Below are 24,557 nucleotides of genomic sequence, written 5' to 3' on the forward strand. Positions count from 1 at the left end.
TAGGACATCTTCTCTCCGACTCAAGAAATACAAAGGAACTGTCTGAGGAGCACATGTAAAGAGAAGACTCAGCAAGAGAAAAATGGCAGTGATAAGTGTTTTCCTGCTGAAGAGTCAAAGACAGAGAAGACACAGGAAGCAAGGCTCCAGTCTCTCTCTTTCGAGCCAAGAACAGAAAGTTCATGTAGAAAGGCTAATTTGTAAGCAAAAAGAAAGCATGGGATCTATCAAGCAGTGTGAGAGAAATTCAATATCAACTATTTCACTTCATTCAAACTTAGTAAAACCTACCAAAAGTTAGATGTAATTTTCCCATTACATAGATTTTTTTTAGTTAAAAATATCATTAAGTTTTTACTCATTTCCTCAAGATATAGAAATAAAGAGGATAGAGATAAAGCTAAAAATACTAATTCATTTCCAAATGCTATATGTCAATGTATATAAGTCAACCTATTACCCACTGTCCCATGAAATGAGTCGATACAACACAACAGAAGCCTCTGCAATTGCTATGCCTATGAATGACCACAAGTGGCAATGTCTCCAAATGTGCTCATTTAGCACAGGTATTAGTCATCTATTGCTGTACAGCAACCTGAGTTCAAAGACTCTGATTTAAAACAATAAACACATGTTGTTTTACCTAATGATTGCAGAAAGCACTTCAGTGGGGGCTTAGCTGAGTAGCCCTTTCTACATCTACCAGGGAGTTACAGTGAAGGTGTCAGCCAAAGCTGGCACTGTCAGACTCAAGTGTTCAACATCTATAGCCATCAGGGAAGTACAGAGGAAAACGACTTTGAGATTTCATCTTATCCCAGTCACAATGGCTAAGATAAAGAAAACAAAAGACATGAAAATGGGGTATGGATATGGGGAAAAGGAAATCCTTTTTATTTTGTGGGAGTGAAAACTGAAGCAGCCACTATGGAGAGTGTGGGAAGGTTCTTCAAAAAGTTACAAATATATCTACTACATGACTCCAGCGACAGAGCACCTGGGCATACACCAAAAGCACTCGTACCCTACTATAGAGATTACTTGCTCATCCATGTTTGCTGCTGCTCTATTCGTAATAGCTAGGTAGGAGAGGCAGCCTAAATGCCCATCAACAAATGAACAGAAATGAACAGAATTCATCAACTAATAACTAGAATTGATGAATAAAATACATTATCTTTCATCTGCTAATGAATACAACTGAAAAATATTGCATTCATTGAGGTGACCCAGACCCACATGTAGATCGTAGCTCTGAATCTTTAGGTTTAAGTACATATAACCTGGAGAAATCATAGACACTAGGAAAATAGAATGGGCCCACTGGAGGGGAAGAGTGCTCCAGAGGGGAACAGAACACAGGTGCTATAAAAGACACATGGGTGAGGACAAGGACTAAATAACACTAAGGATGTTTTAAGAACCCATAGAGAACCTATTTTATGAGTTTTCTTAAACACACACATGTATGTATATATGTGTATATATATATGCAAATTTTATCCATATTTATAGTTAAACCCATTCTACACAGATAGACAATGCTCCCCCATCAGAAGCCAAGGACAATTAACCAAAAGCCCTGTACCAGAGAAAGGTTACCCTTCTTGCGGTTGTTGGTCAGGGACATCTAAGAAATCCCTAAAACAATACAGACTAATTGTCACTGTTCTTGCTTGCCTCCCAGAACTTAATAGTAAAACAAGTGCTAAAGACACCATACACTTTGGTCACAGGACTTGAAGAAATCAGGCTGGTACTAACTTAGAAAGTCCCCTTCCAAGTGGATAACTCTCATTGTATCAGAACGTGCCTGAGGAGAGAAGTTATCAACAATTCTACTCAGCTAGAATTCTTGTAAACTACAATAATGACTGGGCCAGCAAGACATGCCCACCAGTACAACTAATGCCACTAATAATTCAGAGGAAGCCAACAGCTAATGTGACAGCATATAAGACCCGCTCAATATTACAGGCTTGATATCCACAGAGAAGTGCAGCTCAGACCCACCCACATCAAAGCAGCTTCTCTTTGTACCAGACAGAGATGATTATAGAAAAACACAACTAGTCAGAAGTGCAGAGAATAAGCAACTGTTGAGTGGCCACATAAGGCTACCCCCAAGGCTCTGGGAATATCTCAGGAAATCGTACAGAAATGATAAGACCCACAAGACTAGGAGACCGTCTGCACATTCCTGTCATCTGGACACAGCATGGATGCTGCACCCGTGCACTCTCAGCAAAAGGTTGCCTGCAAAGGATCACACTAGGTATCATTCCCGCATGAAGAGAGGACAGCTCATGAGGACTCAGCCCTGGTTAAAGACCTCCAAGCAGGTGACAGCAGTTGACAGAGAGTCAGTTCTCCTCAGGGACAAGCTGCCTGACAGGTTTGTGCCCAAGAAGTCAGCCCTACATGCCTGTACTATGGGCAACACTAATTGGACTCAATTGCTTATATATGAAGAGGACATGAATTTGAGAGCGGGATGGGGAAGGGCGCTGGAATGGGGACAGAGAAGGGACATGATGGAAATTGTGCTCATGATTGAAGTTCTGGAAAAGAAGACATGAGCCTCATACAATGGCTGGCAAGGGGGTGCTGGCTTTGGTGGGAAGATCCATTTGCTTACTCACGGGCCTTTTCCTGGACTGCCTGCACACTTCAAAGGCATGCAGCTTCTCCCACTGTGAATGAATCCCAGAGAGAAGCAAATACAGCCTTATGCTTCCATAGGCCTAGCCTCAAAGGTTGCACACTTCATTTTTACAATATTCTACTGGAGGTATGGATCAGCCATGGTTTGGTACAGGAGGAGAAGACACAAGGATATTAACAACAGGGTATGAGGACTGTGGGGGAGGGGCATCATGCAGCTACAAGAATATTAATAAAATTTAAAAAAAACATTTCATGTACACTAATGAACATTCTTCTTTACTATTATTATTCACTTTACATCCTGGTCATAGCCCCATCCCTCCTCATGTCCCAGGATCACCCTCTTTCCCTTCCCCTCATCCTCCCCCCTCTATTCCTCAGAAAAGGGGAGCCTCCATTCCCATCCACCCCAGACCATCATGACTGAGTGTGTCCTCTTCCCCTGCGGCCTAACAAGGCAGTCCCACCAGGGAGAAGTAATTGGAAAGCTGGCAAGAGAGTCCATGTCAGAGAGAGACCCTACTCCCCTTACTACAGGACCCACATGAAGCCTGGGCTGCCCACTGGCTACATCTATGTAGGGGACCTAGGTCCAGTCCACGCATGGTCCTTGGTTGGTGCTTCAGTCTCAGTGGGCCCTCTAGGCTCTGCTCAGTTGGCTCTACTGGTCTTCTTGTAGAGCTTCTAGTCACCTCCAGGTCCTTTTCTCCTTACCCCCACTTGTCCACAAGGCTTCCTATGCATTGCCCAATGTTTGTTCTGAGTTCTCAACATCTGTTTCAAGGTGCTGCTGGGTAGAGCCTCTCAGAGGACAGGTACTAGAAAAGATCATCTTGAGTGAGGTAACCCAGACCCCGAAAGACACAGATGGTATGTACTCACTTATAAGTGGATGTCAATCATTCGTTACAGGATAAACATACTATAATGCACAGAACAAAAGAAGGTAAGTAACAAGGAGGATGCTTAAATCTCACGTGGAAGGAGAAATGAAACTGACAGAGGTAGTGGTTGAAGAGAAGGAACAAGGTAGGAGAGGAACCACAGAGAGAAATGAGGGTGGAGATCAGACCTGGGGAGAGTGGAGGTAGGAGAACAAAAGGTCTGTAAAGAAAAGAGAAACTGTATGTGGGGTCATCTCTGTGACATACTGGAGACCTAAGTGAGGGTAGGCTCCTGTGAGGCTATGGGAGGGACTCCAGCAGAGACTCCTAGTAGCAGGGGCCATAGAGACTAAAAAGGACACCCTCTAACTAAACAAGACACCTAGTGGAGAGAGGGGGACACCAACCCACCCACAAAAACTTTGAGTTAAAAATTACCCTGCCTACAAGATATGCAGGGATAAAGATAGAGCAGAGATTGAGGGAATTTCCAACGAATGCCTGGCCCCAACCCAAGACTTACCCCATGGGAGAAAGCCAACCCCTGACACTATTAATGGTACTCTGCTATGCTTGCAGACAGGAGACTAATGAACATTCTTAAGTTCAAGGGCACATAGCTCCCAGCTGTTGAGTAAGTGTGCCACCAAGGATAGTGCACATACTATTAACTTTCTATGACTAAGAACTAGGAGCAACAAAATACACACTATAATACACAGTATTCCACAGGAATATGAAAATGTGCTTCACAGTAATCAACCCAGGCTGAAGAAAACAACATCCCCAAACTGATCTATTTTAGTGTGTAATATAACACAGCTAATTAACCAAGTCTTTAAAAAATAAACAGGAAAGATTATAAAACCAATAAAACCTTTGCATCTCCCAGGGAGAAAGAGATGCTCTAGAGGAGACACTAGATGTCATGCAGGTGAGCTGTGTGTTGCGAGGTAAGTGTGTTAAATACAAATTGAATCCCGAACAGCAGCCCTTAGAATAAGATGCCACATGTTGCTCAAGTGTGGACATCAAATGTGCACTCACTGTGAAAGCTAATTCTGGCCTCCCGACTATTTTGCATAAAAGCACTCATCCACGGACCATTAGATAAGCTTACTGTAAATAAGGTTTGCCTGCCTTACTTATAAGTGAAAACTAAGTAATTTCTCCCACATAAATATACCAAAATAAATACTTTTACAACACAGTTCAGTGAAGCATTCCCACAAGGTTTCAAAAACCATAAATAAAATGAAACCTCAGTATTAGGCACTTTATGTACCATTTCACGCTTCCTGACAGGTATCCTTTATGTTTAGTTAAAAGCAAGCTAAAGGTGAATTTTAAGGCTTTTTTTTTCTCCTTGCCTCCTTGTCAGAAAAAAGAAAATAGGAAATGACTAAAAACTACAATTCACAGAGGTTATTCTCCTACTGCAGACTCTATATTACATTTTAAATAAAAAAAATTTAATCACAAGGATTTAATATCTAGTTTCCCTTTAATTTTTGGAAAAAAATTTAAACAGAAAATAAAACCTTTGTGCAGCTTGAACTTTCATGGTAAATAACTCTGTGTTAATAAAAAGCAAATCAATAATTTTGTTAAATTTTAATAATCCTACAAACCTACAAATAAAACCATCAACAATCTGAGCTGAGATGACAGTTAACTGTGTTGCTATGACAACCTGGTAGAACAGAACACATACTGACTTGCAGCTAAGTGAAGATATGAATAGAGTGACATTTACCCATACAAGAAAAGTTTGCAGCTTTCCTTCAAAAGGAATCAATTTCTCAACAAACAGATTGGCACTAAGTGTATAGCACTTTTAATTACAGATCCTTAAACCATCCTATAAAATTCTAATACACTATCGGAAAATAAATGTCATTTCAGGGTCACTTTTACTGAATTTTGAACCTAAAGGGAGAAAATCACTTCAGGAAATAATGAAGTTATGAATGGCTTCTCTGTGACAACCCGTCCAGCAGCCTCTCCTCTTGTCAGCGTATCCTGGGAGGACAACATCCCGAGAAAGTTCACGGCACTTCACCTGGACTGTATACTCACACTGCAGCATCATCTAGACTGTGTACTCACACTGTAGCATCACCTGGACTGTGTACTCACACTGCAGCATCACCTGAACTGTGTACTCACACTGCAGCATCACCTGGACTGTGTACTCACACTGCAGCATCACCTGGACTGTGTACTCACACTGCAGCATCACCTGAACTGTGTACTCACACTGCAGCATCATCTGGACTGGTACTCACACTGCAGCATCACCTGGACTGTGTACTCACACTGCAGCATCACCTGGACTGTGTACTCACACTGCAGCATCACCTGGACTGGTACTTGCACTGTAGCATCACCTGGACTGTGTACTCACACTACAGCATCACCTGAACTGTGTACTCACACTGTAGCATCACCTGGACTGTGTACTCACACTGCAGCATCACCTGGACTGGTACTCACACTGTAGCATCACCTGGACTGTGTACTCACACTGCAGCATCACCTGGACTGGTACTTGCACTGTAGCATCACCTGGACTGTGTACTCACACTACAGCATCACCTGAACTGTGTACTCACACTGTAGCATCACCTGGACTGTGTACTCACACTACAGCATCACCTGAACTGTGTACTCACACTGTAGCATCACCTGGACTGTGTACTCACACTGCAGCATCACCTGGACTGGTACTCACACTGCAGCATCACCTGGACTGTGTACTCACACTGCACCATTCTCCACATTAAAAATCCTTGGATCAGAAAAAAATTGTCTAGCTAATGGATTCTACATTTTTATCCTAGTTTAATTTCATCAATCTTTGTTTCACACATTAATACATTTTATACAGTGCACCACTATTATGGCCCAAATAAAGACTTGAATTTCACTTACAGGGAAAAAGGAATGTTAGCTGGGCTTGGTGATATGGACCTATAATCCTAGCTACTCAGGAACTGAGGCAGGGGTATCATAAATTTGAGGCCAACCTGGACTACACTTGAGTTCAAGGCCAGCACAGCAGGACCCTCCCAAAATAATGTTAAAAATGGACAGAGACTTAGCTCAGTGGTACAGTGCACGGCTGGAATACACAAGTCCTCGGGTCAGTCCTCAGGGTTATGTGGACCAAATGGCAGCATTACATTTTCTATTCCCACTACTTATTCAAAAACTAAAGTATTTATTTCTGGATACCACCTTTTTTATTAAATTCAATTTTAACTTTAGAAATCAAACTTGACATTAGATATACTTAAGAAGAGAGATGAGGTAATCACAGGAAGCCCAGATTAAGCTTGTAAAAGCACCTCCAGGTAAACACTACTGAGCAGCCATAACTGCTCTGTGCGATGGCCTGCCCAGCACAGCTTCCCTTACAGGACACCTCAGCTGAACCATCAAGAAATTTAATCAGATGAATGGTTCAACCTGGTTTCCTGTCATCAGCTACATCTGACTAGGGGCAAATCCTTTTAATAAATATCCAATGTTTTAAAGCTGGATACAATAGGGAGACACTAACATCCTCAAAAAATTCCTCACTGTTAAAAGAAAAAAACAAAAACAAAACAAAACCCTGCTCTCACGTAGCTTGAGTTTCCACAGTAAAAACCAAGTGTTAATAAAAAGCAAATCAATACTCAACCATGGGTATGAAAGTCTAAAATAAAGGTTTGCTTCCTCTAGGACATTCTGTCTAGAACTCTAATTACCTTGAGGAAAACCAAAATACTCAAAACTGTACTCATTCTTACAAGTTCAATATAAAAAAGTAACTTTTTATATGGAAATCCAATATCAGGACATTTGAATTTCAGAATATTTGCATTTTAAATTTTCTCTCATTACCAATAATTCACTTCATATAAGATCCATGATATGTGCTGATATTTCTGAGCAATTAAAATTTGTTAGAGAAAATGAAGAATATACACAAATAAGGAAAATATTAAGGGTATTATTGAAATGAATGTTAATCAAAACACAATTTGAAAGTCAAAACCATAAAAAAAATATTTTACGGAACAGATCTTAGCACTTCCACAGAGTATTATAAACAATGGCAGCCGAAACAAATGAAAATTGCATAATTATTTCACATTCACATTTACTTGAAACTATGTTATCTCTAACTGGGTACACACAACACAGGATTCCTTCAGATTTAGTACTTAAATCATGTACCAGCCTTTGGAAAGGGCACCGTGGACTCATGGTGAGGAAAGGGATGTGCGAGAAGACACTGCAGGTAAAGCTCAAAGTCAGCCAAGGGCTAAGGCCTTCAGCTGGCTTTCTAATGCCCCTCCCCAAAATATGCAAAATAAATGTGATCTCCTTAAAGGACACCTTGTGCTGTTGACTGCTGTGCACTATGTTTGTATTTTAGAAGCAACATTTTATTTATGGAAAACAATGAGCATCTCATAAGAAAGCTGACCTCACAGTTCCTTCTACGGTATCAAAATCAAGCCAGGAAACTACATAATGAAGCTGAAGGAGTAATTTCTGATTTCCATTAGAAATACAAGGAATTACAGCTGCCTCAGTGACCACACTTCTCAGGAAAGTGACATGAAGACAACAGACTCCGCCTATAAGGTAAGAACTGTGCTCAGAGCTCCCAGAATGCTTTTCTATCATGCTGCCAGCAGATAAGCAATTACATTCGGATATGAACGCAAACGATGTTACAGTTTCATCTTTTAAGCAATATTGCTGATATGAAAAGAATTTCGTAAAAACCACTGAAACTTGGGATTGATAAACTAACATGGATGGCTCGGGTCTGCTCTTTCGAACGTACAGAAAAGTCACCATGGCTCTTCATATCTACACATTATTTTTAAACGCATAAAACATGCGTGGGCACCTGACTTTCAATCAGCTGGTTTCTGCTCCCCAGTAAGGACCTGGTGTCACTGTGGCCAAAACTTGGGCATGTGGAGAGAAGCTACCACTGCTAGCTTCCAGTGACAGGTCAGGGTGGGTGTGAGATACCCTACAATGTACAAAAGGGTCCCAGAAAACAAAATCGCTCAATTCAAAAAACCCACGGTGCCAAAAATCAGACACCAGCTTAGTAAGTGTCCCCTGATTAAATACCCTGTAAACATTAATGTCATTTCCAGGAAGCGGTCTTCTGATGCTTGTCAAATGAAAAACATCACAAAACACTCTCCACAATGCCAATTTGTCTCCAGAAATGTATGTGTATTTTCTGGGGGCAAAACTACAGAATACACACCAAATAGTAAGCTCCTTCGAGCTTCCTGGTCTTCATCTGTGGGACGCTTGCCTTGTGTCATGTCAAAGGGGAAAAGGATCACTGCTCTGACATCTGCCCACTCTAAAACAAATGTGCACTGCATTTCTTATCAAATAAATTCAATATTATGCTATTTTTAGAAAAATAAAAATGCCACGGTTCAACAGTGTTCCAACCACATCGACTGAACTGAAGTCTTCGTGTATTGGAGCCTCTCTCCTCACCCAAGTCCTCTAAGTGGGAACAGGAGGAAAAGTTGAACCTGTAATAATTGAGGAGCACTGCTTAAGATGCACAAGTCAGGCAGTCTTCATAAACCCTGCTCTCTCCTTTGCCCTGGAGTATCAGAATTTCATGCTCAATTCAAGGAGAAAAAAAAAAAAATAAGGTGAAGGTTCCCGTGCCCTAAGCCACATACCATAAACAGGATCAACTCTCATCATTTATTTTATATTGGGAAGGCGATAAGAATATATAGAAGAAGAGGAAAATGAGAAAAGCAAATAAGCTTTTCATTTCCTCCCAGCCATATGGAATAACTTCCCCAATCTTCGAGAGATGCCATTCAGGTGAACAATTTCCGCCACTAAAGCCGACATCACTCTCTTTTCCTTTCTTCCCAATATCCTCTAGTGATCACGAGATCCTGAGAAGTGGGGTTCGCGCCTTTCCACTGTTCTGAACTTCACCTAACAAAACTGTGGGCACCCAAATAAAGACCAGTGAAAATAAACGTGGGCAGTAACAGCAGACTGGAGTTCAGAAAGTAGCTGCAGGGTCCTGGAAACCCTAGAGCGTGTGTCACTCTAGGCACAGAGGGGACCAAGGAGGTGCCAAGAAGAGGAAAGGCAGCGCAAACTAGAACTTTAAACAAATTTATAGAAATGACGCTCCCCTTCCTATAGCAGAGACAGAAATCAAAGGCCATGCAAGTTCAATTTGGAAAAAAACTTATGTTTAAAATATATAGTCTTTTTCCCAAAAGAAGAACAAGTGCCAAGGCCTTGAAATGACTTTTAGCAGAGACCTGGACTTCTCAGGCATGCATACCTGCACCTTCCTTCTCTAAAGGTAAGCAAGCATGTGGCAGCCAGCCCCACAGAAACCTTACAACGCAATCACCTGTACACCCAGGCACAACAACAACAACATTACAATGAAGCCTTCTCTCTCTTTGGAGCCTCTTCCTCCTCCCGTCTCTGTATCTGAGAGTAAAGCAGCCTCTAAGGTTTCTATGATGCCTGCAGCTGCTTTCCTTCCTAGTCTCTAATTCAAAGTGTGGAGATCTAGCTGGGAGAGCTGACTCCAGGGGTGCCCACCTTCCCCCCAAGGATTCAGAAAAGTCATGGGCCCCAGTCCTGTAAATGAAACAATTTTTCAAGGAAGTATTCAAATAATAGGGAAATTCAGGAGCTGCAATTAACAATATGAAACTAAAGAAAATGTAAAACTACTTTCACTGCTGTTGTTTAGACCGGGAGCTGGAAAGAAAAGCAGAGGTTGGAGAGACAGTGAGAGCTGTCCAACAACCTGCTCAAATCCACAACCAAGCATCTGACCCTAAGGTGACATCTCCTCTGCTGGCTGTACCACACACAATCCGTATATGCTGGGCAAGTGCCTTAAAACCTGAGTCACCTCACTTTTAAAGGGCTGATAAATGAGTGCTTAGGACATTTTGTAAACATTAAATGTAAAAACTATACACAAAGTATACCTGGTAATACCCAGTGAATGTCAGTTTTTAAAAGTATTATCATTAACATGGGCAGTACCCCAAGTTCACACTGCAGAACTCATGTACTCTCTTGGAATCTACCAATCCTAGTATACTGCCAGGACATAACAGTCAATGAACATAAAGGCTTGGAATCTAATTACTTCTTTGCTCTAGACTACTTATAACAATGACACATTGCCTTTGACTCCACCTCAGCATGCAGTTCTGTGACAGAGCACTTCTCTAGCATGCTCCTGTCCTGGGGTTTGACCCTGAGCATCAACGACAAAACACAAAGGTTTCCAAACATAGTTAAGTGTAAGCCTGCCTGCCCAGTGGGCAAAGGAGAGGAGACACTACTGTGCCCTACGATTAACCACGAGCCTCTCCCAGAGGCCAGCACAAAGCCAGACTGCCCAGTCCCTTGGTCCTGAAAATGATGACAACAGCCTAAGACATCAAGCTCTCTCAGGGGCTGTCCCGCTCCAATCTCTCTCTGGTTCTGGACAGGGAGAGCAACTTAGTCCACTGAGGTTGCTGAAGAAGTCGGTCACATTCCGAAAGAGTGTGAGAGGACAGGTGAGTGGGAACCTCTATTTTCATAAACAAATATCAGCCTGGGATGAAAAGAACCTTAGAGTCTGCAGAAAGGGAGCCTTCAAGCCTCTACAAGGCAGATTTTGACCCCAACTGTCAAGTGAGATGATTCACTAAACAACAGTTGAGAAGAGTCATCAGAAAGGCACATGTATCTTTACAATAGCGCCCATGACATTCCAGGATAACCAGTTTAAATACCACGGGTTTCCACAATGCTTTCCTTTGCCTGGACGTAGTTTGCTCCCCAAAATATAAAATAAGCCACGTGGAAGAACTATGAGGATAAGGTCATCCAATCAAATTAGTTAATGCAATAGTTTCCTATCACTACTGTACAGTATGATCACAAATATTGCTCCTTAAAACAATGCACATCTGGCTTCCAATTCTGTAGTAGGAAGTTCACAGCAAATAACCCTGGGCAGAGGCTTCTAGAGGAAAAAGAGAAAAATCCTTTCCTTTCCTTTCCTTTCCTTTCCTTTCCTTTCCTTTCCTTTCCTCTCCTTTCCTCTCCTCCCCCCTTCCTCTTCCTCTCCCTTCCTTTCCTCTCCTCTCTTTTCCTTTGCTCTCCTTTCCCAGGTTCTGAAAGCTGCTCAAGCTCCCTGGCTTCAAAGGCAGGCAGACTCCTTCACATACACACTATGCCACACCACACCACACAATACCATATTAGACACACCACATGCCACACCATACCACACAGTGACACAACACATCATGCCACACCACACCACATGCCACACCATCTCCTGGCTCCCTGTTCCCCCTGAAAAGACTTATGATCACCCTGCCCCTGCCCATATGCTCCAAGGAATCTCCATATCTCAAAGCAGCTGACTGGCAAGCTTAACTCCTCCTTATTCTGCAGTACCTCATTTTCACAAGTTCTGGGCAGGGGATAGAAATGTCTCTGGGGAAGCATCCTTCCTGTGACTAGACTAACATTAAAAATCAGAAGGGTGACATTAGCAGGCTATGGAGTTGTATGCCCAGAGCCAAAATTAAAGCTAAACTCTTCTCATTTGCTTCTTATATTATTTTCACTCTGTGGACCCAGTCCAAGAATGAAACGATTCTCAGTCTGAGTCAGGGGCTGGGGCCATCACTGCTTCTGGTTGACACGGGGCCCTCAAGGCACCATCTGTACCTTCTCCAAAAGAAGGACACAAGATGACCATATCAGAAAACCATCCCTAACAAGGAAACATAAACCACCAATGCCTCAGGCTGTTCCACATTCCCCTCCGCCAATGTGGCTTTTTTAACTGAAAATAATTTCTATACAACATACTCTAACAGTTTCCCCTCCACCATCTCCTCCTAGTCCTTTCCACCTCCCCAGCCACAATGTCTTTAACCTCTTATTATTATCTGACATATCCTGTTAAGTATTCTTTTTATTGGCTACCTTTCCAGATCAAAACTAGTGCACTGTAATACCCTAGTATTCAATAAATATTTGAACGATCACTACTTCGATCTTGAATTGTCTGAAATAAATTTTCTTCAAATTCATGAAATTATAAATTCCATTCAAAGGTCTATTATTATATCATATTTATCCTTCTTATCTATAAAGAAGGGCAGAAATACAGAATGAAATCCTTACATCCAGAAAGTTCTACAAGTTTCTAAAGGGATAATACGGATAATATTTGCTTCAAAGGAAATATTTATCTATGCTGAGTGATGTAATAATCAGCAGAGCCAGTTAATATTAATAGCTCCTTAAATAAAAGAGCAGAGTTTTAATCCAGCAGCTACCTAAAAAATGGAACACTGTTATCCCATGCTCTTTGCTCGAGAGCCATCAATCCCAAAACAGGGTAATTACCATTTTAGGTACTAGTTATTAAAAACCTGTTTATTAAAATTAATGTATTTTTAAATCTATTTAATTTTCAATAAATGATTCATAATGTCTGTCTACCAGGTGAGATAAATGGTTCTGTATAGTACATTTTCTAACTTAAAAATAACTACTCCTGATTGCTCATAATGATTGGTTTCCACTTCAACAAAGCTGAAAGGGAACTGTCCATGTGGCAGAAATCTCTAGAAGTTGATTTTTTTTTTAAGATTAATTTCTTACTCGCTATATTATTTTGAATAACTTCAGAGTTCAATTCATTTAAATTTAATGTTTAATATTAAACATTTAATATATTTAACTTATTAATGGCCTCTGAACTGTGAAAAAAACTAAACTACCTTGAAGCCATCATGTTTAGAAAGTGTTTTTTTTTTTTAAACAATAGCAAAACTATACAGACAGAGATGACAGTAATTAGTTACTCTGATACTCCACATCTTGGCCAGGAACTGAGAGATGCTAAAGAGATGCCTGAAACCTTGCATCAACGGAATATACTACTGACAAAATCTGTCAAGACTCAGCCATTCAGTTGTATGTATGAACCATACAATGGAGCCCTCAGTCACACCACGCGGACCCCAGTGTTTCAGCCTATGTATTGTGAGCTTCCCTTTCCTTGTATTCCCTCTTAAAACTGATGTGTTGGTTTTTAACAAACATTTTTAATCCATAAAATTCCACTCCTGTTCCTTGATCAACTAGTATAACTCCCAAATATGTCAACACTACCACCCTTGGCAAAATCTTTTCATTTGGTTTGACTTTTCAAAGTTAATGAAAATCACAGACAACAGAAGATAGAGTTCCTTTCTCAGATACGCATTAAAACAAGAGCCTGCTATGGGTGAGGGCTGCACTTAATATGTGTATGAGGATACACGGATAGGATTGTAGACTGCAGTTAGGAATTACACTGGTTGAAAGAAGCCGTAGTATGTTCTCTTCCAGGGCCCATGGCTTACTTCACTAGACATGGGCAGCTGGCTAGGCTTACTGTACCAGCCATGAAGTCTGTCCTCCTGAACAGGCCTTAAGTCTAATTAGATGGCTGTTGGTAAAGCCCCAAGTTACAACTCCACTGCTGCACCCTTGGGGCTGCCTGGCTCTCTGGTATGTTGCCCATTGCTAAGTGGTCAGCCCCAAACACTTATACATACAAGCAATGCTTTAAAAAAAATGGACTCAGTAGGTTGTATTTATATGCACACATAACAGGAATATATGCAACAGTGGTAATTAAGGAAGTGATCATGAATTTGAGGAATTGAGGGGGACACGGGGAGTTGGAGGAGGAAGAGTGTGTGGAAGTAATATCAATGCAGTACTCAGTGTATAAAATTCTCACAGAAGTTAAGAAAATAAGACCTTGGGATAACCTGGTGTAACACAAGATCACATATAACGTGGAATTTCAGGAAGGGATAGGAATTTCAGGCAACGTATTTGAATACATTGTTGAAAACACTAATATTATTGGCAAAAAAAATTTAAGTTCTGGACCTCTGAATACCGAAATGCAAATATGTAACGCAAATGCCTGTCTTCCAAAGCTCAAGGGTTACAAAATCTGACAGGAATATAGAGGGAAAAGAAGATTCTTCGGCCTCCTCAGTGACACCTTAAAATGCTTTTCCTGGACTGGACAGGATTCCAGGTGCATAAAGAAACCCATGAAAATTTCTCCCACGGCTGGACTGCGGCCTCAAACCTGAGCTTACCTAGCAAACTTGCTTCAGTAAGCAATATCTGGGAGATAAACGCTGCCTCCAGCTTGTGAGGCAGCTTGGGTTTCCAGGGATAGCAAGAGCAGGGCTCCGAGTAAGGGGCTGGAGGGCCTGGGTGCATTCCTGGGGCTGTGGGTTGGGTGGATGGCCTGCTGTGTACGTCAGGTCCCCTGATCACATCATGAGTACTCTGGGACACTTGGAATTTCCACTTTGAGGCTTCCCTTCAGCACTAAACCTCTAAGGAATGCCCCTCCCCCCTTCTTCTCAGAGCCAGCACCATCCAGCACTGCCACCTGTGCTCCTGGCCTCTCTTAGGCACCATCCTGGAGATTCCCTGATGTCTGCTATACCCCTTGTCAACATTCTCCCAAGGACACAGAGGCTGAGAGTCCTGTGAGGTGGAGTCTGCTCTGTCCTTCACTCTCCTTGTACATCTCAGCTCTGGCATCAGCCCGGAGTTGCGTCTTCTGATTTCCTAGCTACTTTGCGGGGTGCGTTATCCCTGCTTTCCGCTTCTCCTGGAGGGCTAGCTCTATACGGTGCCTACTCTCCCTGTTACTCCACTTACTATCCTAGGGGATATCTGAAAAGATTTAGATCTCAGCGGCTTCCAACAGCCTCCTCACCCGTGAACTAAAATCCTAGGACAGGACCGGCTCGCGCGCTGCCTAATTCGGCACCAATGTTCCTGGGCACTCCGGGTTCTCATCCCACGTTTCCGAGCATAACAACAGTAATCTGACCTGTTCTGCCACACACTATCAAAAGTTAACAGATATCACTTCCTATTTATGAGAAAATTCGGAAATGAGGTACCTGGGGTCTCACAGTCCTGAGAATTCCTAGAATGTAATGTTAAGAGCCATGACCAGAAAATACTAAAATACATATGATGTTGTCTGGAGATATATAAACGCACCATTTCACAAGAGAAGCAAAATTCATTTAAAATTTGTAATATATATATCAACCAAATACGAAGAAATTATAGATACAGTCACACTGGTAGAAATTTCTTACAGGTTAGCAAGATACATTTTCACTTGCCTTCCTGAAAGGAAAAATTAAAAGAAAACATGTTGCCTATTAGTGCATCCACACAATTTGTAATCCAATTAATTTGCATTATGCTCAGACTCTTTTTTTTTTTTTTTTTTTTTTTTTTTTTTTGGTTTTTTGAGACAGGCTTTCTCTGTGTAGCCTTGACTGTCCTGGAGTTCAGCCTGTTTCTTATGCAGCATTCTGGAAAGTAATCTTTCAAAGCCGAGACAATTTTAAAAGAACAATTTTATCCTCCTTGAGTTATAAAAAGCATCCTAGTAGTTTCATTTTTATAAAGAAATGAGCTATAATCTTATTAATTCAAGAAATATAGGTAGACAGGTGTAGTGAGCATAGGATATATGACCATTCACGTTCATGAAAAAGGAAACTGAAGAACATCAGGGCTGACTGCGGCTCAGCGGTGAGACTCCTGTCTAGCAACTATGAGGAGCTGGGCAGAATCTTCAGAGCCACAGGAGAAAACGTATATCGTAAAGCTATAATGCAGAAACTGTGAAAACAAGCAGGGACTGGTTTCTAATGTAACCATGTAAAGCTGCAAGTGAAAACATCACTCAAGACAACCGGTAGAGGCCCATGGTGTAGTGGTTAGTGCCTTGGCCTCAGAAGATGAAGGGACGCATGCTTGTGTTTCTCTATTATGTTTAAGCTAATCCACTTAATGCTTTAAAGACAACCAGCATGCTTTACAGCCCTGCTTCTCTACTCTTCCAGCCCCTGACAACGCCAGCCTATGTTGCCAAGCAAGGCTATGCAGCATCAAGGTGAGCGACAAATCTGCAAGCGCTGTCTTACCTCTGATTCATCTGTAGATTCTTCAAGAGACCCAGTTTCCTGCAAGCACACGGGAGAGAAGGGGGTCAGAAGGATAAAAACATTTGCGAGAGAGTCATTGTACTCCACCTGTTTTTCTGGAGTCGTTTGCAACTGCATTTAGAGGGTCCCACATGCTCAACTCTCACTCTGGCAAGCCTGGAAGATGGGCATGGCGGGTGTGGGGGCGGGGGATGAACACGAATGACCTGGCCACATGACATTAACGGAAATCCACCTGCTAAAACCTCACTAACGGCATGGGGGGACAACCACATCCGTGAGCCAGCTTATACTGAAATCTCTTATGTTAACAAGTCAAAAATCACTGTCTTGCTAAAAGTGTGGGAAGGGACAGGGGGAGGGGAGGTGGTCTGGGTTTGTTTGTTGAGACAAGCTCACGTGGATTCTAGGCTGGCCTTGAATACTCCATGTAGCTCACGAGGAATTTGGATTTCTGGTCATCTTCCTCTACATCCTATATGCTGGGATTATAGGCATGTGACACCACGTCTGGTTTTATGTAGTGCTAGGGATTGAACTCAAGGCTCTGCGTGGGCTAGGTAAGCACTCTCCAGCTAAGCCCCAACCTCAACTCTACCACAGTCCTTGTAAAAAGCATCTCCGTCCAGCAGCACTCATCAGACACAATATAAAGCCTTTAATACACGAGGAACTTGAAGACAAACTCCTCCACTTAGCACACTTCCCTCCTTGCTGCACAATGAATCTTGCTGCTTTGGAGGAAACAAAGCAAAAAGGGAAAAAATGGACTCGATCCCGCTAATCTCTCACCTGTCCGCCGAAAGAAAGAATCTGCTGATGCCACGCGTCCTCAAAGAGGTCAGCAAAATGAAGATTTACTTAACGTACTTATAGATATCAATAGCAATAAAAAGTTACAGCTAATATGCTGACACCGAATGTAAGCATTTTACAACCCATGAGATAAACAAAGAGAGCAACAAAAGAAGTGGCCTGGGAACATGTGAGACCTAACATTTTCAAGAAAAAAAGAACATTTTAAAGGAAGTCAGATGTACCTTACACTAAATTCAAGACAGGTATCAGCATAAATGTAAATCTGATGCTCAAAAACAGCTTTATTTTATATGTCAAAAAACAATAAAAGCTTGGAAAAAAGGTAATTTTAGAGAAAGCTTAAGTCTTAAGGAAAAATATTGTCCTTGTCCCTGAAGACTGTGGGAAAAATGGAGATGTTACTGGCAATTAAGACTTTTACTGTACATGTGTCATTAATGGGGTGAACCATAAAATCTGTTCTGTGTGCTTGCAGTTTGTTCTATTTAATGTGACTCAGAACCTTAGAACTCTTATTAGTTTGAAGCTGCAATCTTCCAAAACAACTGTTTGTTCTTACATCTGCAAGGCACGCGTGCACGCACATGCACACACACACACACACACACACACACACACACACACACACGTGCGCACGCACTCTCTCCAGCTTTCCTAACATTTGAGCGCTAGTTGTCTGGTTAGTGGCACGCATCTAACCTACCCTTACCACTGTTTCTCCTCTGCACTAGCCAGCCACTTCCTGGTTTGGGTCCTCTTACCATCTTCACCTGTTTCTCCTACACATTCTACTTTTAAAATTAAGTCACTATTCTAGCAGAATATAGAGGCCAGAAATGATCCAAGTAAGCAGCACTAATTTCCCATGGGGTCCTGAGAAAAACAATGGAAAAGGGCTTGTCATTTATAATGAGGCTGAAAGAACTAGGTCTCCACGTGTAAAAGAATGGAAGCCACTCAAAATGGACAAAATACCCGGAGTTAAGTATAAAATCCTGAAGCTCCATATAGAAATCATACTTGACATTAGCTTTTGCATTGATATCTTGGATAAAAAAACAAACAATCAACAACAACAACAACAAAAACCTAAGGCTATAGATGTAAAAATAAATGAAAGAAAACCCCTTAAACTAAAACCACCTGCATAGCAAACCAAATACCATACAAAGGCAATATCTGGCAGCTATATATCTCACAAAGGTCTAACCTCCCAAGCTTGCAAAGACTTCACATGACTCAACAGCCACAACACCTATAACCTAATTAAAAGCAGGTCCTAAATAGACACCTCTACAAAGAAGGCATTAAAACTGGACAATATGCAGATGAAAAAGTGCTCTACCAGACAGGCGGGGATGAGGGAAGCTGGGAAGGTTCCGATGCACTATCTCCTCTTATGTGCGACAGTAAAAAGGGAAATGACAAATATGAGAACATGACAGAGCAGTGGTTACTAAACACAGGGATGGATGGCAATGGGTTAATACAGGTCACAGGACACAAGGCAGCAGATACATAGGAATGAAGGTTCTAAAGAGCTCAGGTACAAAACAAAGGCCATAGCTGCTAGGGTGTATTCGATGAATTGTAAGGATTTTTTGCCAAAGAGCAGATTACATTACAGTATGGACAATTCTAAGAAAGGATAAGGAGCCTCATGTTTCACTATGGCAGCCAATTTACTTATACATATATGCACCTCATAATGCCATACTGTACACTTTAAACATAGTCTGACTTCATTCCCATCAACTATCATAGGCCACTCACAACATTAAAGGTTTTGCCTTCTGGATGTCTACAAGAAGTTGATCATCTCTAACCTCTTAGGTCAAAATAATGAGGTACAGAGGTTGAATTTAATGGTTTCTAAAATGTCTCTGATCACTGAGACTCCTTGAATATTAAGCACCACCAGCAAAGCAAGGCCATGCACAAAAACTTGTGTCTAGAATCCAATTCCCCAGATCTGGAGTGCTAAAAACATACCCCATAGCTAGAATGCGAAAAAAATATTTGGCTACTCTTCCAGAAAATTAAATTAAACCTACGAACAGTGTTTAATATATAATCGACTCAAATATTCATGTGTGTAAATAGGAGCGTACCTCATTAAAACACCATAAATCATTGACCAACAGATCTGGTCCAGAACCTCAAATTTCAATTTCACATTTGCTCCACACCAGAAAGAATGCAGTTCCAGAACTCAAGGCCTCAAGGCTTGCAGATCTCAGGGATAACCGGGCTGTGCAGAATTTCCAGCAGCTGACACGAGCAGAAGAATGTGCTTCAGGACTCTGCAGAACCTTCCATCAGCATTAGCACCCACAACCTCAACACAGATAGGGCCTCGACACGTCTACACTGCTGTACACATGAAGAAAGCAATGCACATCAAGTGGAGCCCAGTAGTTTCTTAGCTTCATTCTCTGACCAACACGTCTATTTAACGTCCAAGAGACAAAGTAAACAAAAAGGCGTAGAAATGAAAACACAAGGAACATGGCTGAACCTCAACAGTTAACCCTCAAGAAATCTCAAATTGGAATCGTGAAGACGACGTCAGCTAAGACTGTGCTGTTCTCTGTGTAATGAAAGTCAACCTCACCGATACTGCGTGGCTGTACGGATATACGAGAGAAGGAAAGCAGAGCTTTTAGAGCAATGTGAGAATGGGGAGTTAGTAGTAGGTAAGATTTCGGGGTGTAAAAAGCTCCAGAGAGGATGGTTAGGGATGGCGGCACAGACACCTCAACATACTGAATCATACACTTCCAAAGGACACAACTGATGAGCTTCATGTCCAACCAAAAACTCTGCTGTTTGGGGGCTGCAGCAAAGATGATGAGCTCAAAGATGTCCATTGGCACAAGTGGATGAGCCACACAAAGTCGAGGCAGCAAGCTTAACAATAATAAAGTCAGTACTTAACCTTCCTTTTCCAAACCAATCCCTCAAACTCAAATCATCTACCTACAGCCTCACCAGCGTAAGGACTTGTGCTGGCCCTGAGACAGAGACTCATCAGATGCCACTTACATTTTCTCCCAAAATCGCAGGTCAGACTGATCACTGCCAACCTCAGTGAGCCAGCGGTGGCCTCCCAGCCGGCCACTAGAGCAGATCTGACCCCAGTAAGGCAGGCAAAGGAAGTGACATCCAGTCTGACCCCAGGAGACACATCTAGCCTTTCTCTCCACTCTGTCCACAAACCTGTATCCCTCCAGCTACACTAAGCTAACCCTGAGCATGGCATGCTCACATCTCCATGCTAGAAACTGCTAAATGACAGCGAGCACCTGAGTGTGACATACAGATGCGTTATTTAACTTAGATGTTTTTCAGAAACATCTCCATAAAAGTCTGTATTTCCAACTTCATAAAAGTCACATTACATCTACATAGTATCAGGATTTCTGCCTAATTTCAGTTGGAACTGAGCAGAAATGCCAGGATGGAAGGCACTATACCCCTCAACACCACTTCCAACCTTCCAACCTCTCCTAGGTCATGGGCATCTGCCTTTTGATTTATGATCCCCAGTGAGATTTTCCTTAGCGTATTCCCTCCACTTAGCCCTGGCTCAACTCCACAGGGATCCACAGGGTTCTGCCAGCCTTGAGTGGTCTCTCTGGTGGCAATGGGACTCAATGGGGAAAACCTTCACAGTGGTGGGCTCCCGCTTCTACATGAGTCTCACGGTCATGACCCTAAATCCACGGTACCAACCTCAGATTTAAATCCGAAAAGCACTGGCTATTTTCAAACGTTCACTTTCCTTTACAGCCCAACCTTGGTTGCCCCAGCCAAGCCTGGATCAGGATGATTAATCTTTGTCTTGTTCATAAGCTAACTATTTCACTTTAACCACTTTAATGGATTTATGTCATACCAACAAGACTTAGAGAATAAATTTACATGCAAAAAAAAAAAAAAGATGCACTGAAGGATCATGAAACCTGATCTTTCATTGACTGCATGGAGATAATCACCAGCACAGACTACGCCATCTGTGAAACCGGGGTAAGGACGGGCTCCCCTAACGCATAAGATGCTGTCGAGGAAACCAAAAACAAGACTCTCATCCAGCCAAGGAACCATGGCTAATTTTGTGGCAGACTTGGGGAGGGGGGTGAAACTGTGTGAAGGCTAAGAGGAAGAAATGGGGACAATTTGATCCACATTACACCTGAACTAGGAACATCTCAACATTTTAAATATGATACAGTGACTTCACACAAATTCTATTGAACAGAATTCTCAATGTGACAATTATAAGTGTTCTCCTGCTATTAAATTCATTTCAACACTTGGGGTTTGGAAACGACTAGCTCCTGGGGAGATATAGACATGAGTAAGCTATAGTCCACATTCTGAGGACTCAGCAATCCGCAGGAGACAAATACACCACCAACCAGACTTCAAGCAGAGTGTTATTCATGAGAGGTCGGGACAAACACTGTTGGGCATCTGTGACTATGAAAGCCACCTATAAATCGTTCCAGAACTAGCAAAACTGCTGGTTACAAGAATTCCAGGCAGAATTGAGGCTATTAGCTTTCTGTGAACTATAAAACACAAATGTTACTTTTACAAAGTACTTTTTCTATTTTCAGCAAAACCAAGGCTTTCAATGTGACTTAAGGACATCTGTTTATCCCTACTCAAACAATGATTTTAGCTTTAAACTGTGAATTTTTTTATAGAATGTTAACTCAGTGCAGATGTCACGATTTTGGCTATTTGTAAAATTAAAGAAGAGACCATCATCAAAGAACACAACACACAGGGAAGATAGGCTGATGGGCTTAATTTTGTGCTATTCATCTTGGAAGGATTTTTGCATTCACTGGATGGGATACGAAAAAAAATGCTTTGCCTCCCTCTGTGATTTGTCACGGTAGCACATTTAACACATGCCACCTCCTAAAGTACTCAGGAAGGAAAAAAGATGTCATGATTTCCAGAAATACCAAAGTGGCAAAATATTATCAGCATCAATCCATAAAATAAGAAACCCCTATTTGTGTTTAATCTTCAGAGAACTAATAACATTAATACAATAATTTATTTAATTTTTAAAATAGTAATTTTCATGACTTCATAAAACAATTGATGAATGTTTTTTCTTTCTGCAACAGACAATAGACTACTGGCCTTTTTTTAAGACTACGCTAATATGAATGGGGAAGAAATTCTCTTCTAAATTGTACATCAGCTATGAAAACACCACAGGGATAATAAGAGCTAAATTAAGATGATAAGGGTTATTTCCACTTCATAAGGGGGTGGCTGGACAAGGCCCTACTGGGCAATTACCATCTGGACACTGTTTTACCACAGTTTGGGAAGCATTTACCTCACAGAATTCTTTGGCAAGGACCAAATGCCACATGAAAGGGTCTTAAACTTAAAAGCATTGTACAAAAGTCAAACATGTTATCATCTACCTGGTTTCCTACTTTTTAACATCAGACCACCTTGACACACTCCTCTCCTGCCTAAGTTGGAATATAACGGCTACCTCATGTTTCTATCACACTGGGTCTAATTAAGAGTTTAATGAACTTGGACTTTTAGTTTTCTACAAAACCACAGCTGTATTTCAACAAGACATAGAAATCCTCAATGTAAAAAGCCAGCTGGAAAGACGTAGTGCAAGGCCTGCCCCGTGATGGCACACTCTTTTTGCCCTTGGACCTGCAGTACAAAAGATAGTTTGCACAAATGGTAGTAAGAGGCTCTTGTTAACACAATGACCGAACCCAAATTCTTCCTTAACTTTTGGCATACTCAAAATAAAGCAAGGATGTGAATGGTTAAAAGTCCACTACAGCCCAGGCACAACGGTGCACACCTGTAATCCCAGCACTCAGGGAGGTACAGGCAGGCAGAGCTCTGTGAGTTCGAGGCCAGCCTATGTGGCCTAGCCTGTCTCGGTAAAGCAAAAAACCAAACAAACAAAATCACTACTTAAACAGCTCATCACCATATCACTTAAGGGACATCACAGCAACTGGCAGGCAGGCCATTTAAAGTTTGAAGTGACAGAAACTGAAACTTAAGGGGGTGGGGGGGGGGGGGAGGGGTCTCTTCCAAGTTCTAGCCTTAGCCTTAGTCTTCTATTTTGTTAGTTTCGGCTAATTTTGTCCTTTGCCCTAATGTGTAGCTATCAGAATGGCCGTGTGAAAACAAGGCAAGAATTTCTACCCAACAACTTAGTGCCACTTTTCAGCTGTAGGCTGGACGTTGCCACCAAAGTCTGGCCAGCAACAGGAATAATCTCTTAAGCCTTGCATAGCAGTTCACTCTTGACTGGCCATCTTCTAAAACATGCCACTTAACACAAACCAGAAGGGCTGAGCCTAGGCAAGGCCAGCTTGGACGGAGGGGGGTGTGCACGGCGCTATCGCCGCGGGGACGGACCGTCCCAACTCGTCCGGCCAGGACTCACTCGTTCCGGGCCCACTGCGTCCCAGGACCCCTCGCTCAGGTCTCCATGGCCCGGCTGCCCCAACTAGTTCTGCCAGCATTTACCTGATCCTCTGCTTCCGCCATAGCGCAGCCTGAGAGTCACATGACATACCCGGAACTAAGAGAAAACAGCTCGTGGGCCACAGCCTACTGGGAAATGTAGTTTTTTCCCACACTAGTCCCATTCCTTAGCCGGCTCTCATTTTTGCTAAAAAGACTCTTGTTTAAGAGACCCCAGTATATCTACAGTTGATGTTAGATTTTATTTTGTTGTGGTTCTGCGTTCTGTTGCTATTGTGGTATCTATTAAGCATTTTTTAGTCTAGGGTCTGGCTTACAATAATAAAATTATGAATTATGTCATTTAGTCCTCTCAATCCTTTTTATCTCCGTTAACAGTGAGAGCTTAGTACCTCAGAGATCGCACTAAACTTACAACTGAAGCTTAGAATCCATCCCTGTCCGACGCCCAAGACTAATATCAAATGTCTTCAGTCTAATGCTGTTGGTGTGCCTGCCTACATCCTTTTTATTTTTTTTTTATTTTATTTTTTTACACATTTTTATTGAAAATTAAAAATAATTCCTATTA

General features: G+C 41.9%; 1 protein-coding gene across 1 annotated transcript in view; it reads right to left on the bottom strand.

The window, feature by feature from the left end:
• VPS41 (VPS41 subunit of HOPS complex) overlaps positions 1-24,125 on the bottom strand; it is a 148,607-nt gene extending 124,482 nt beyond the window's left edge. Inside the window, exons 1-2 of the mRNA XM_084796674.1 lie at positions 24,029-24,125; positions 16,646-16,684 (exon numbers count right to left, since the gene is read on the bottom strand). Of these exons, the coding sequence (XP_084652800.1) occupies positions 16,646-16,684; positions 24,029-24,049 (60 nt within the window). The 5' untranslated portion in view covers positions 24,050-24,125. The remainder of the gene's footprint in view (positions 1-16,645; positions 16,685-24,028) is intronic.
• Positions 24,126-24,557: the final 432 nt, after the last annotated feature.

Source organism: Acomys minous (assembly GCF_964271855.1).
Source record: "Acomys minous genome assembly, chromosome: 9".
Classification (NCBI taxonomy): Eukaryota; Metazoa; Chordata; class Mammalia; order Rodentia; family Muridae; genus Acomys; species Acomys minous.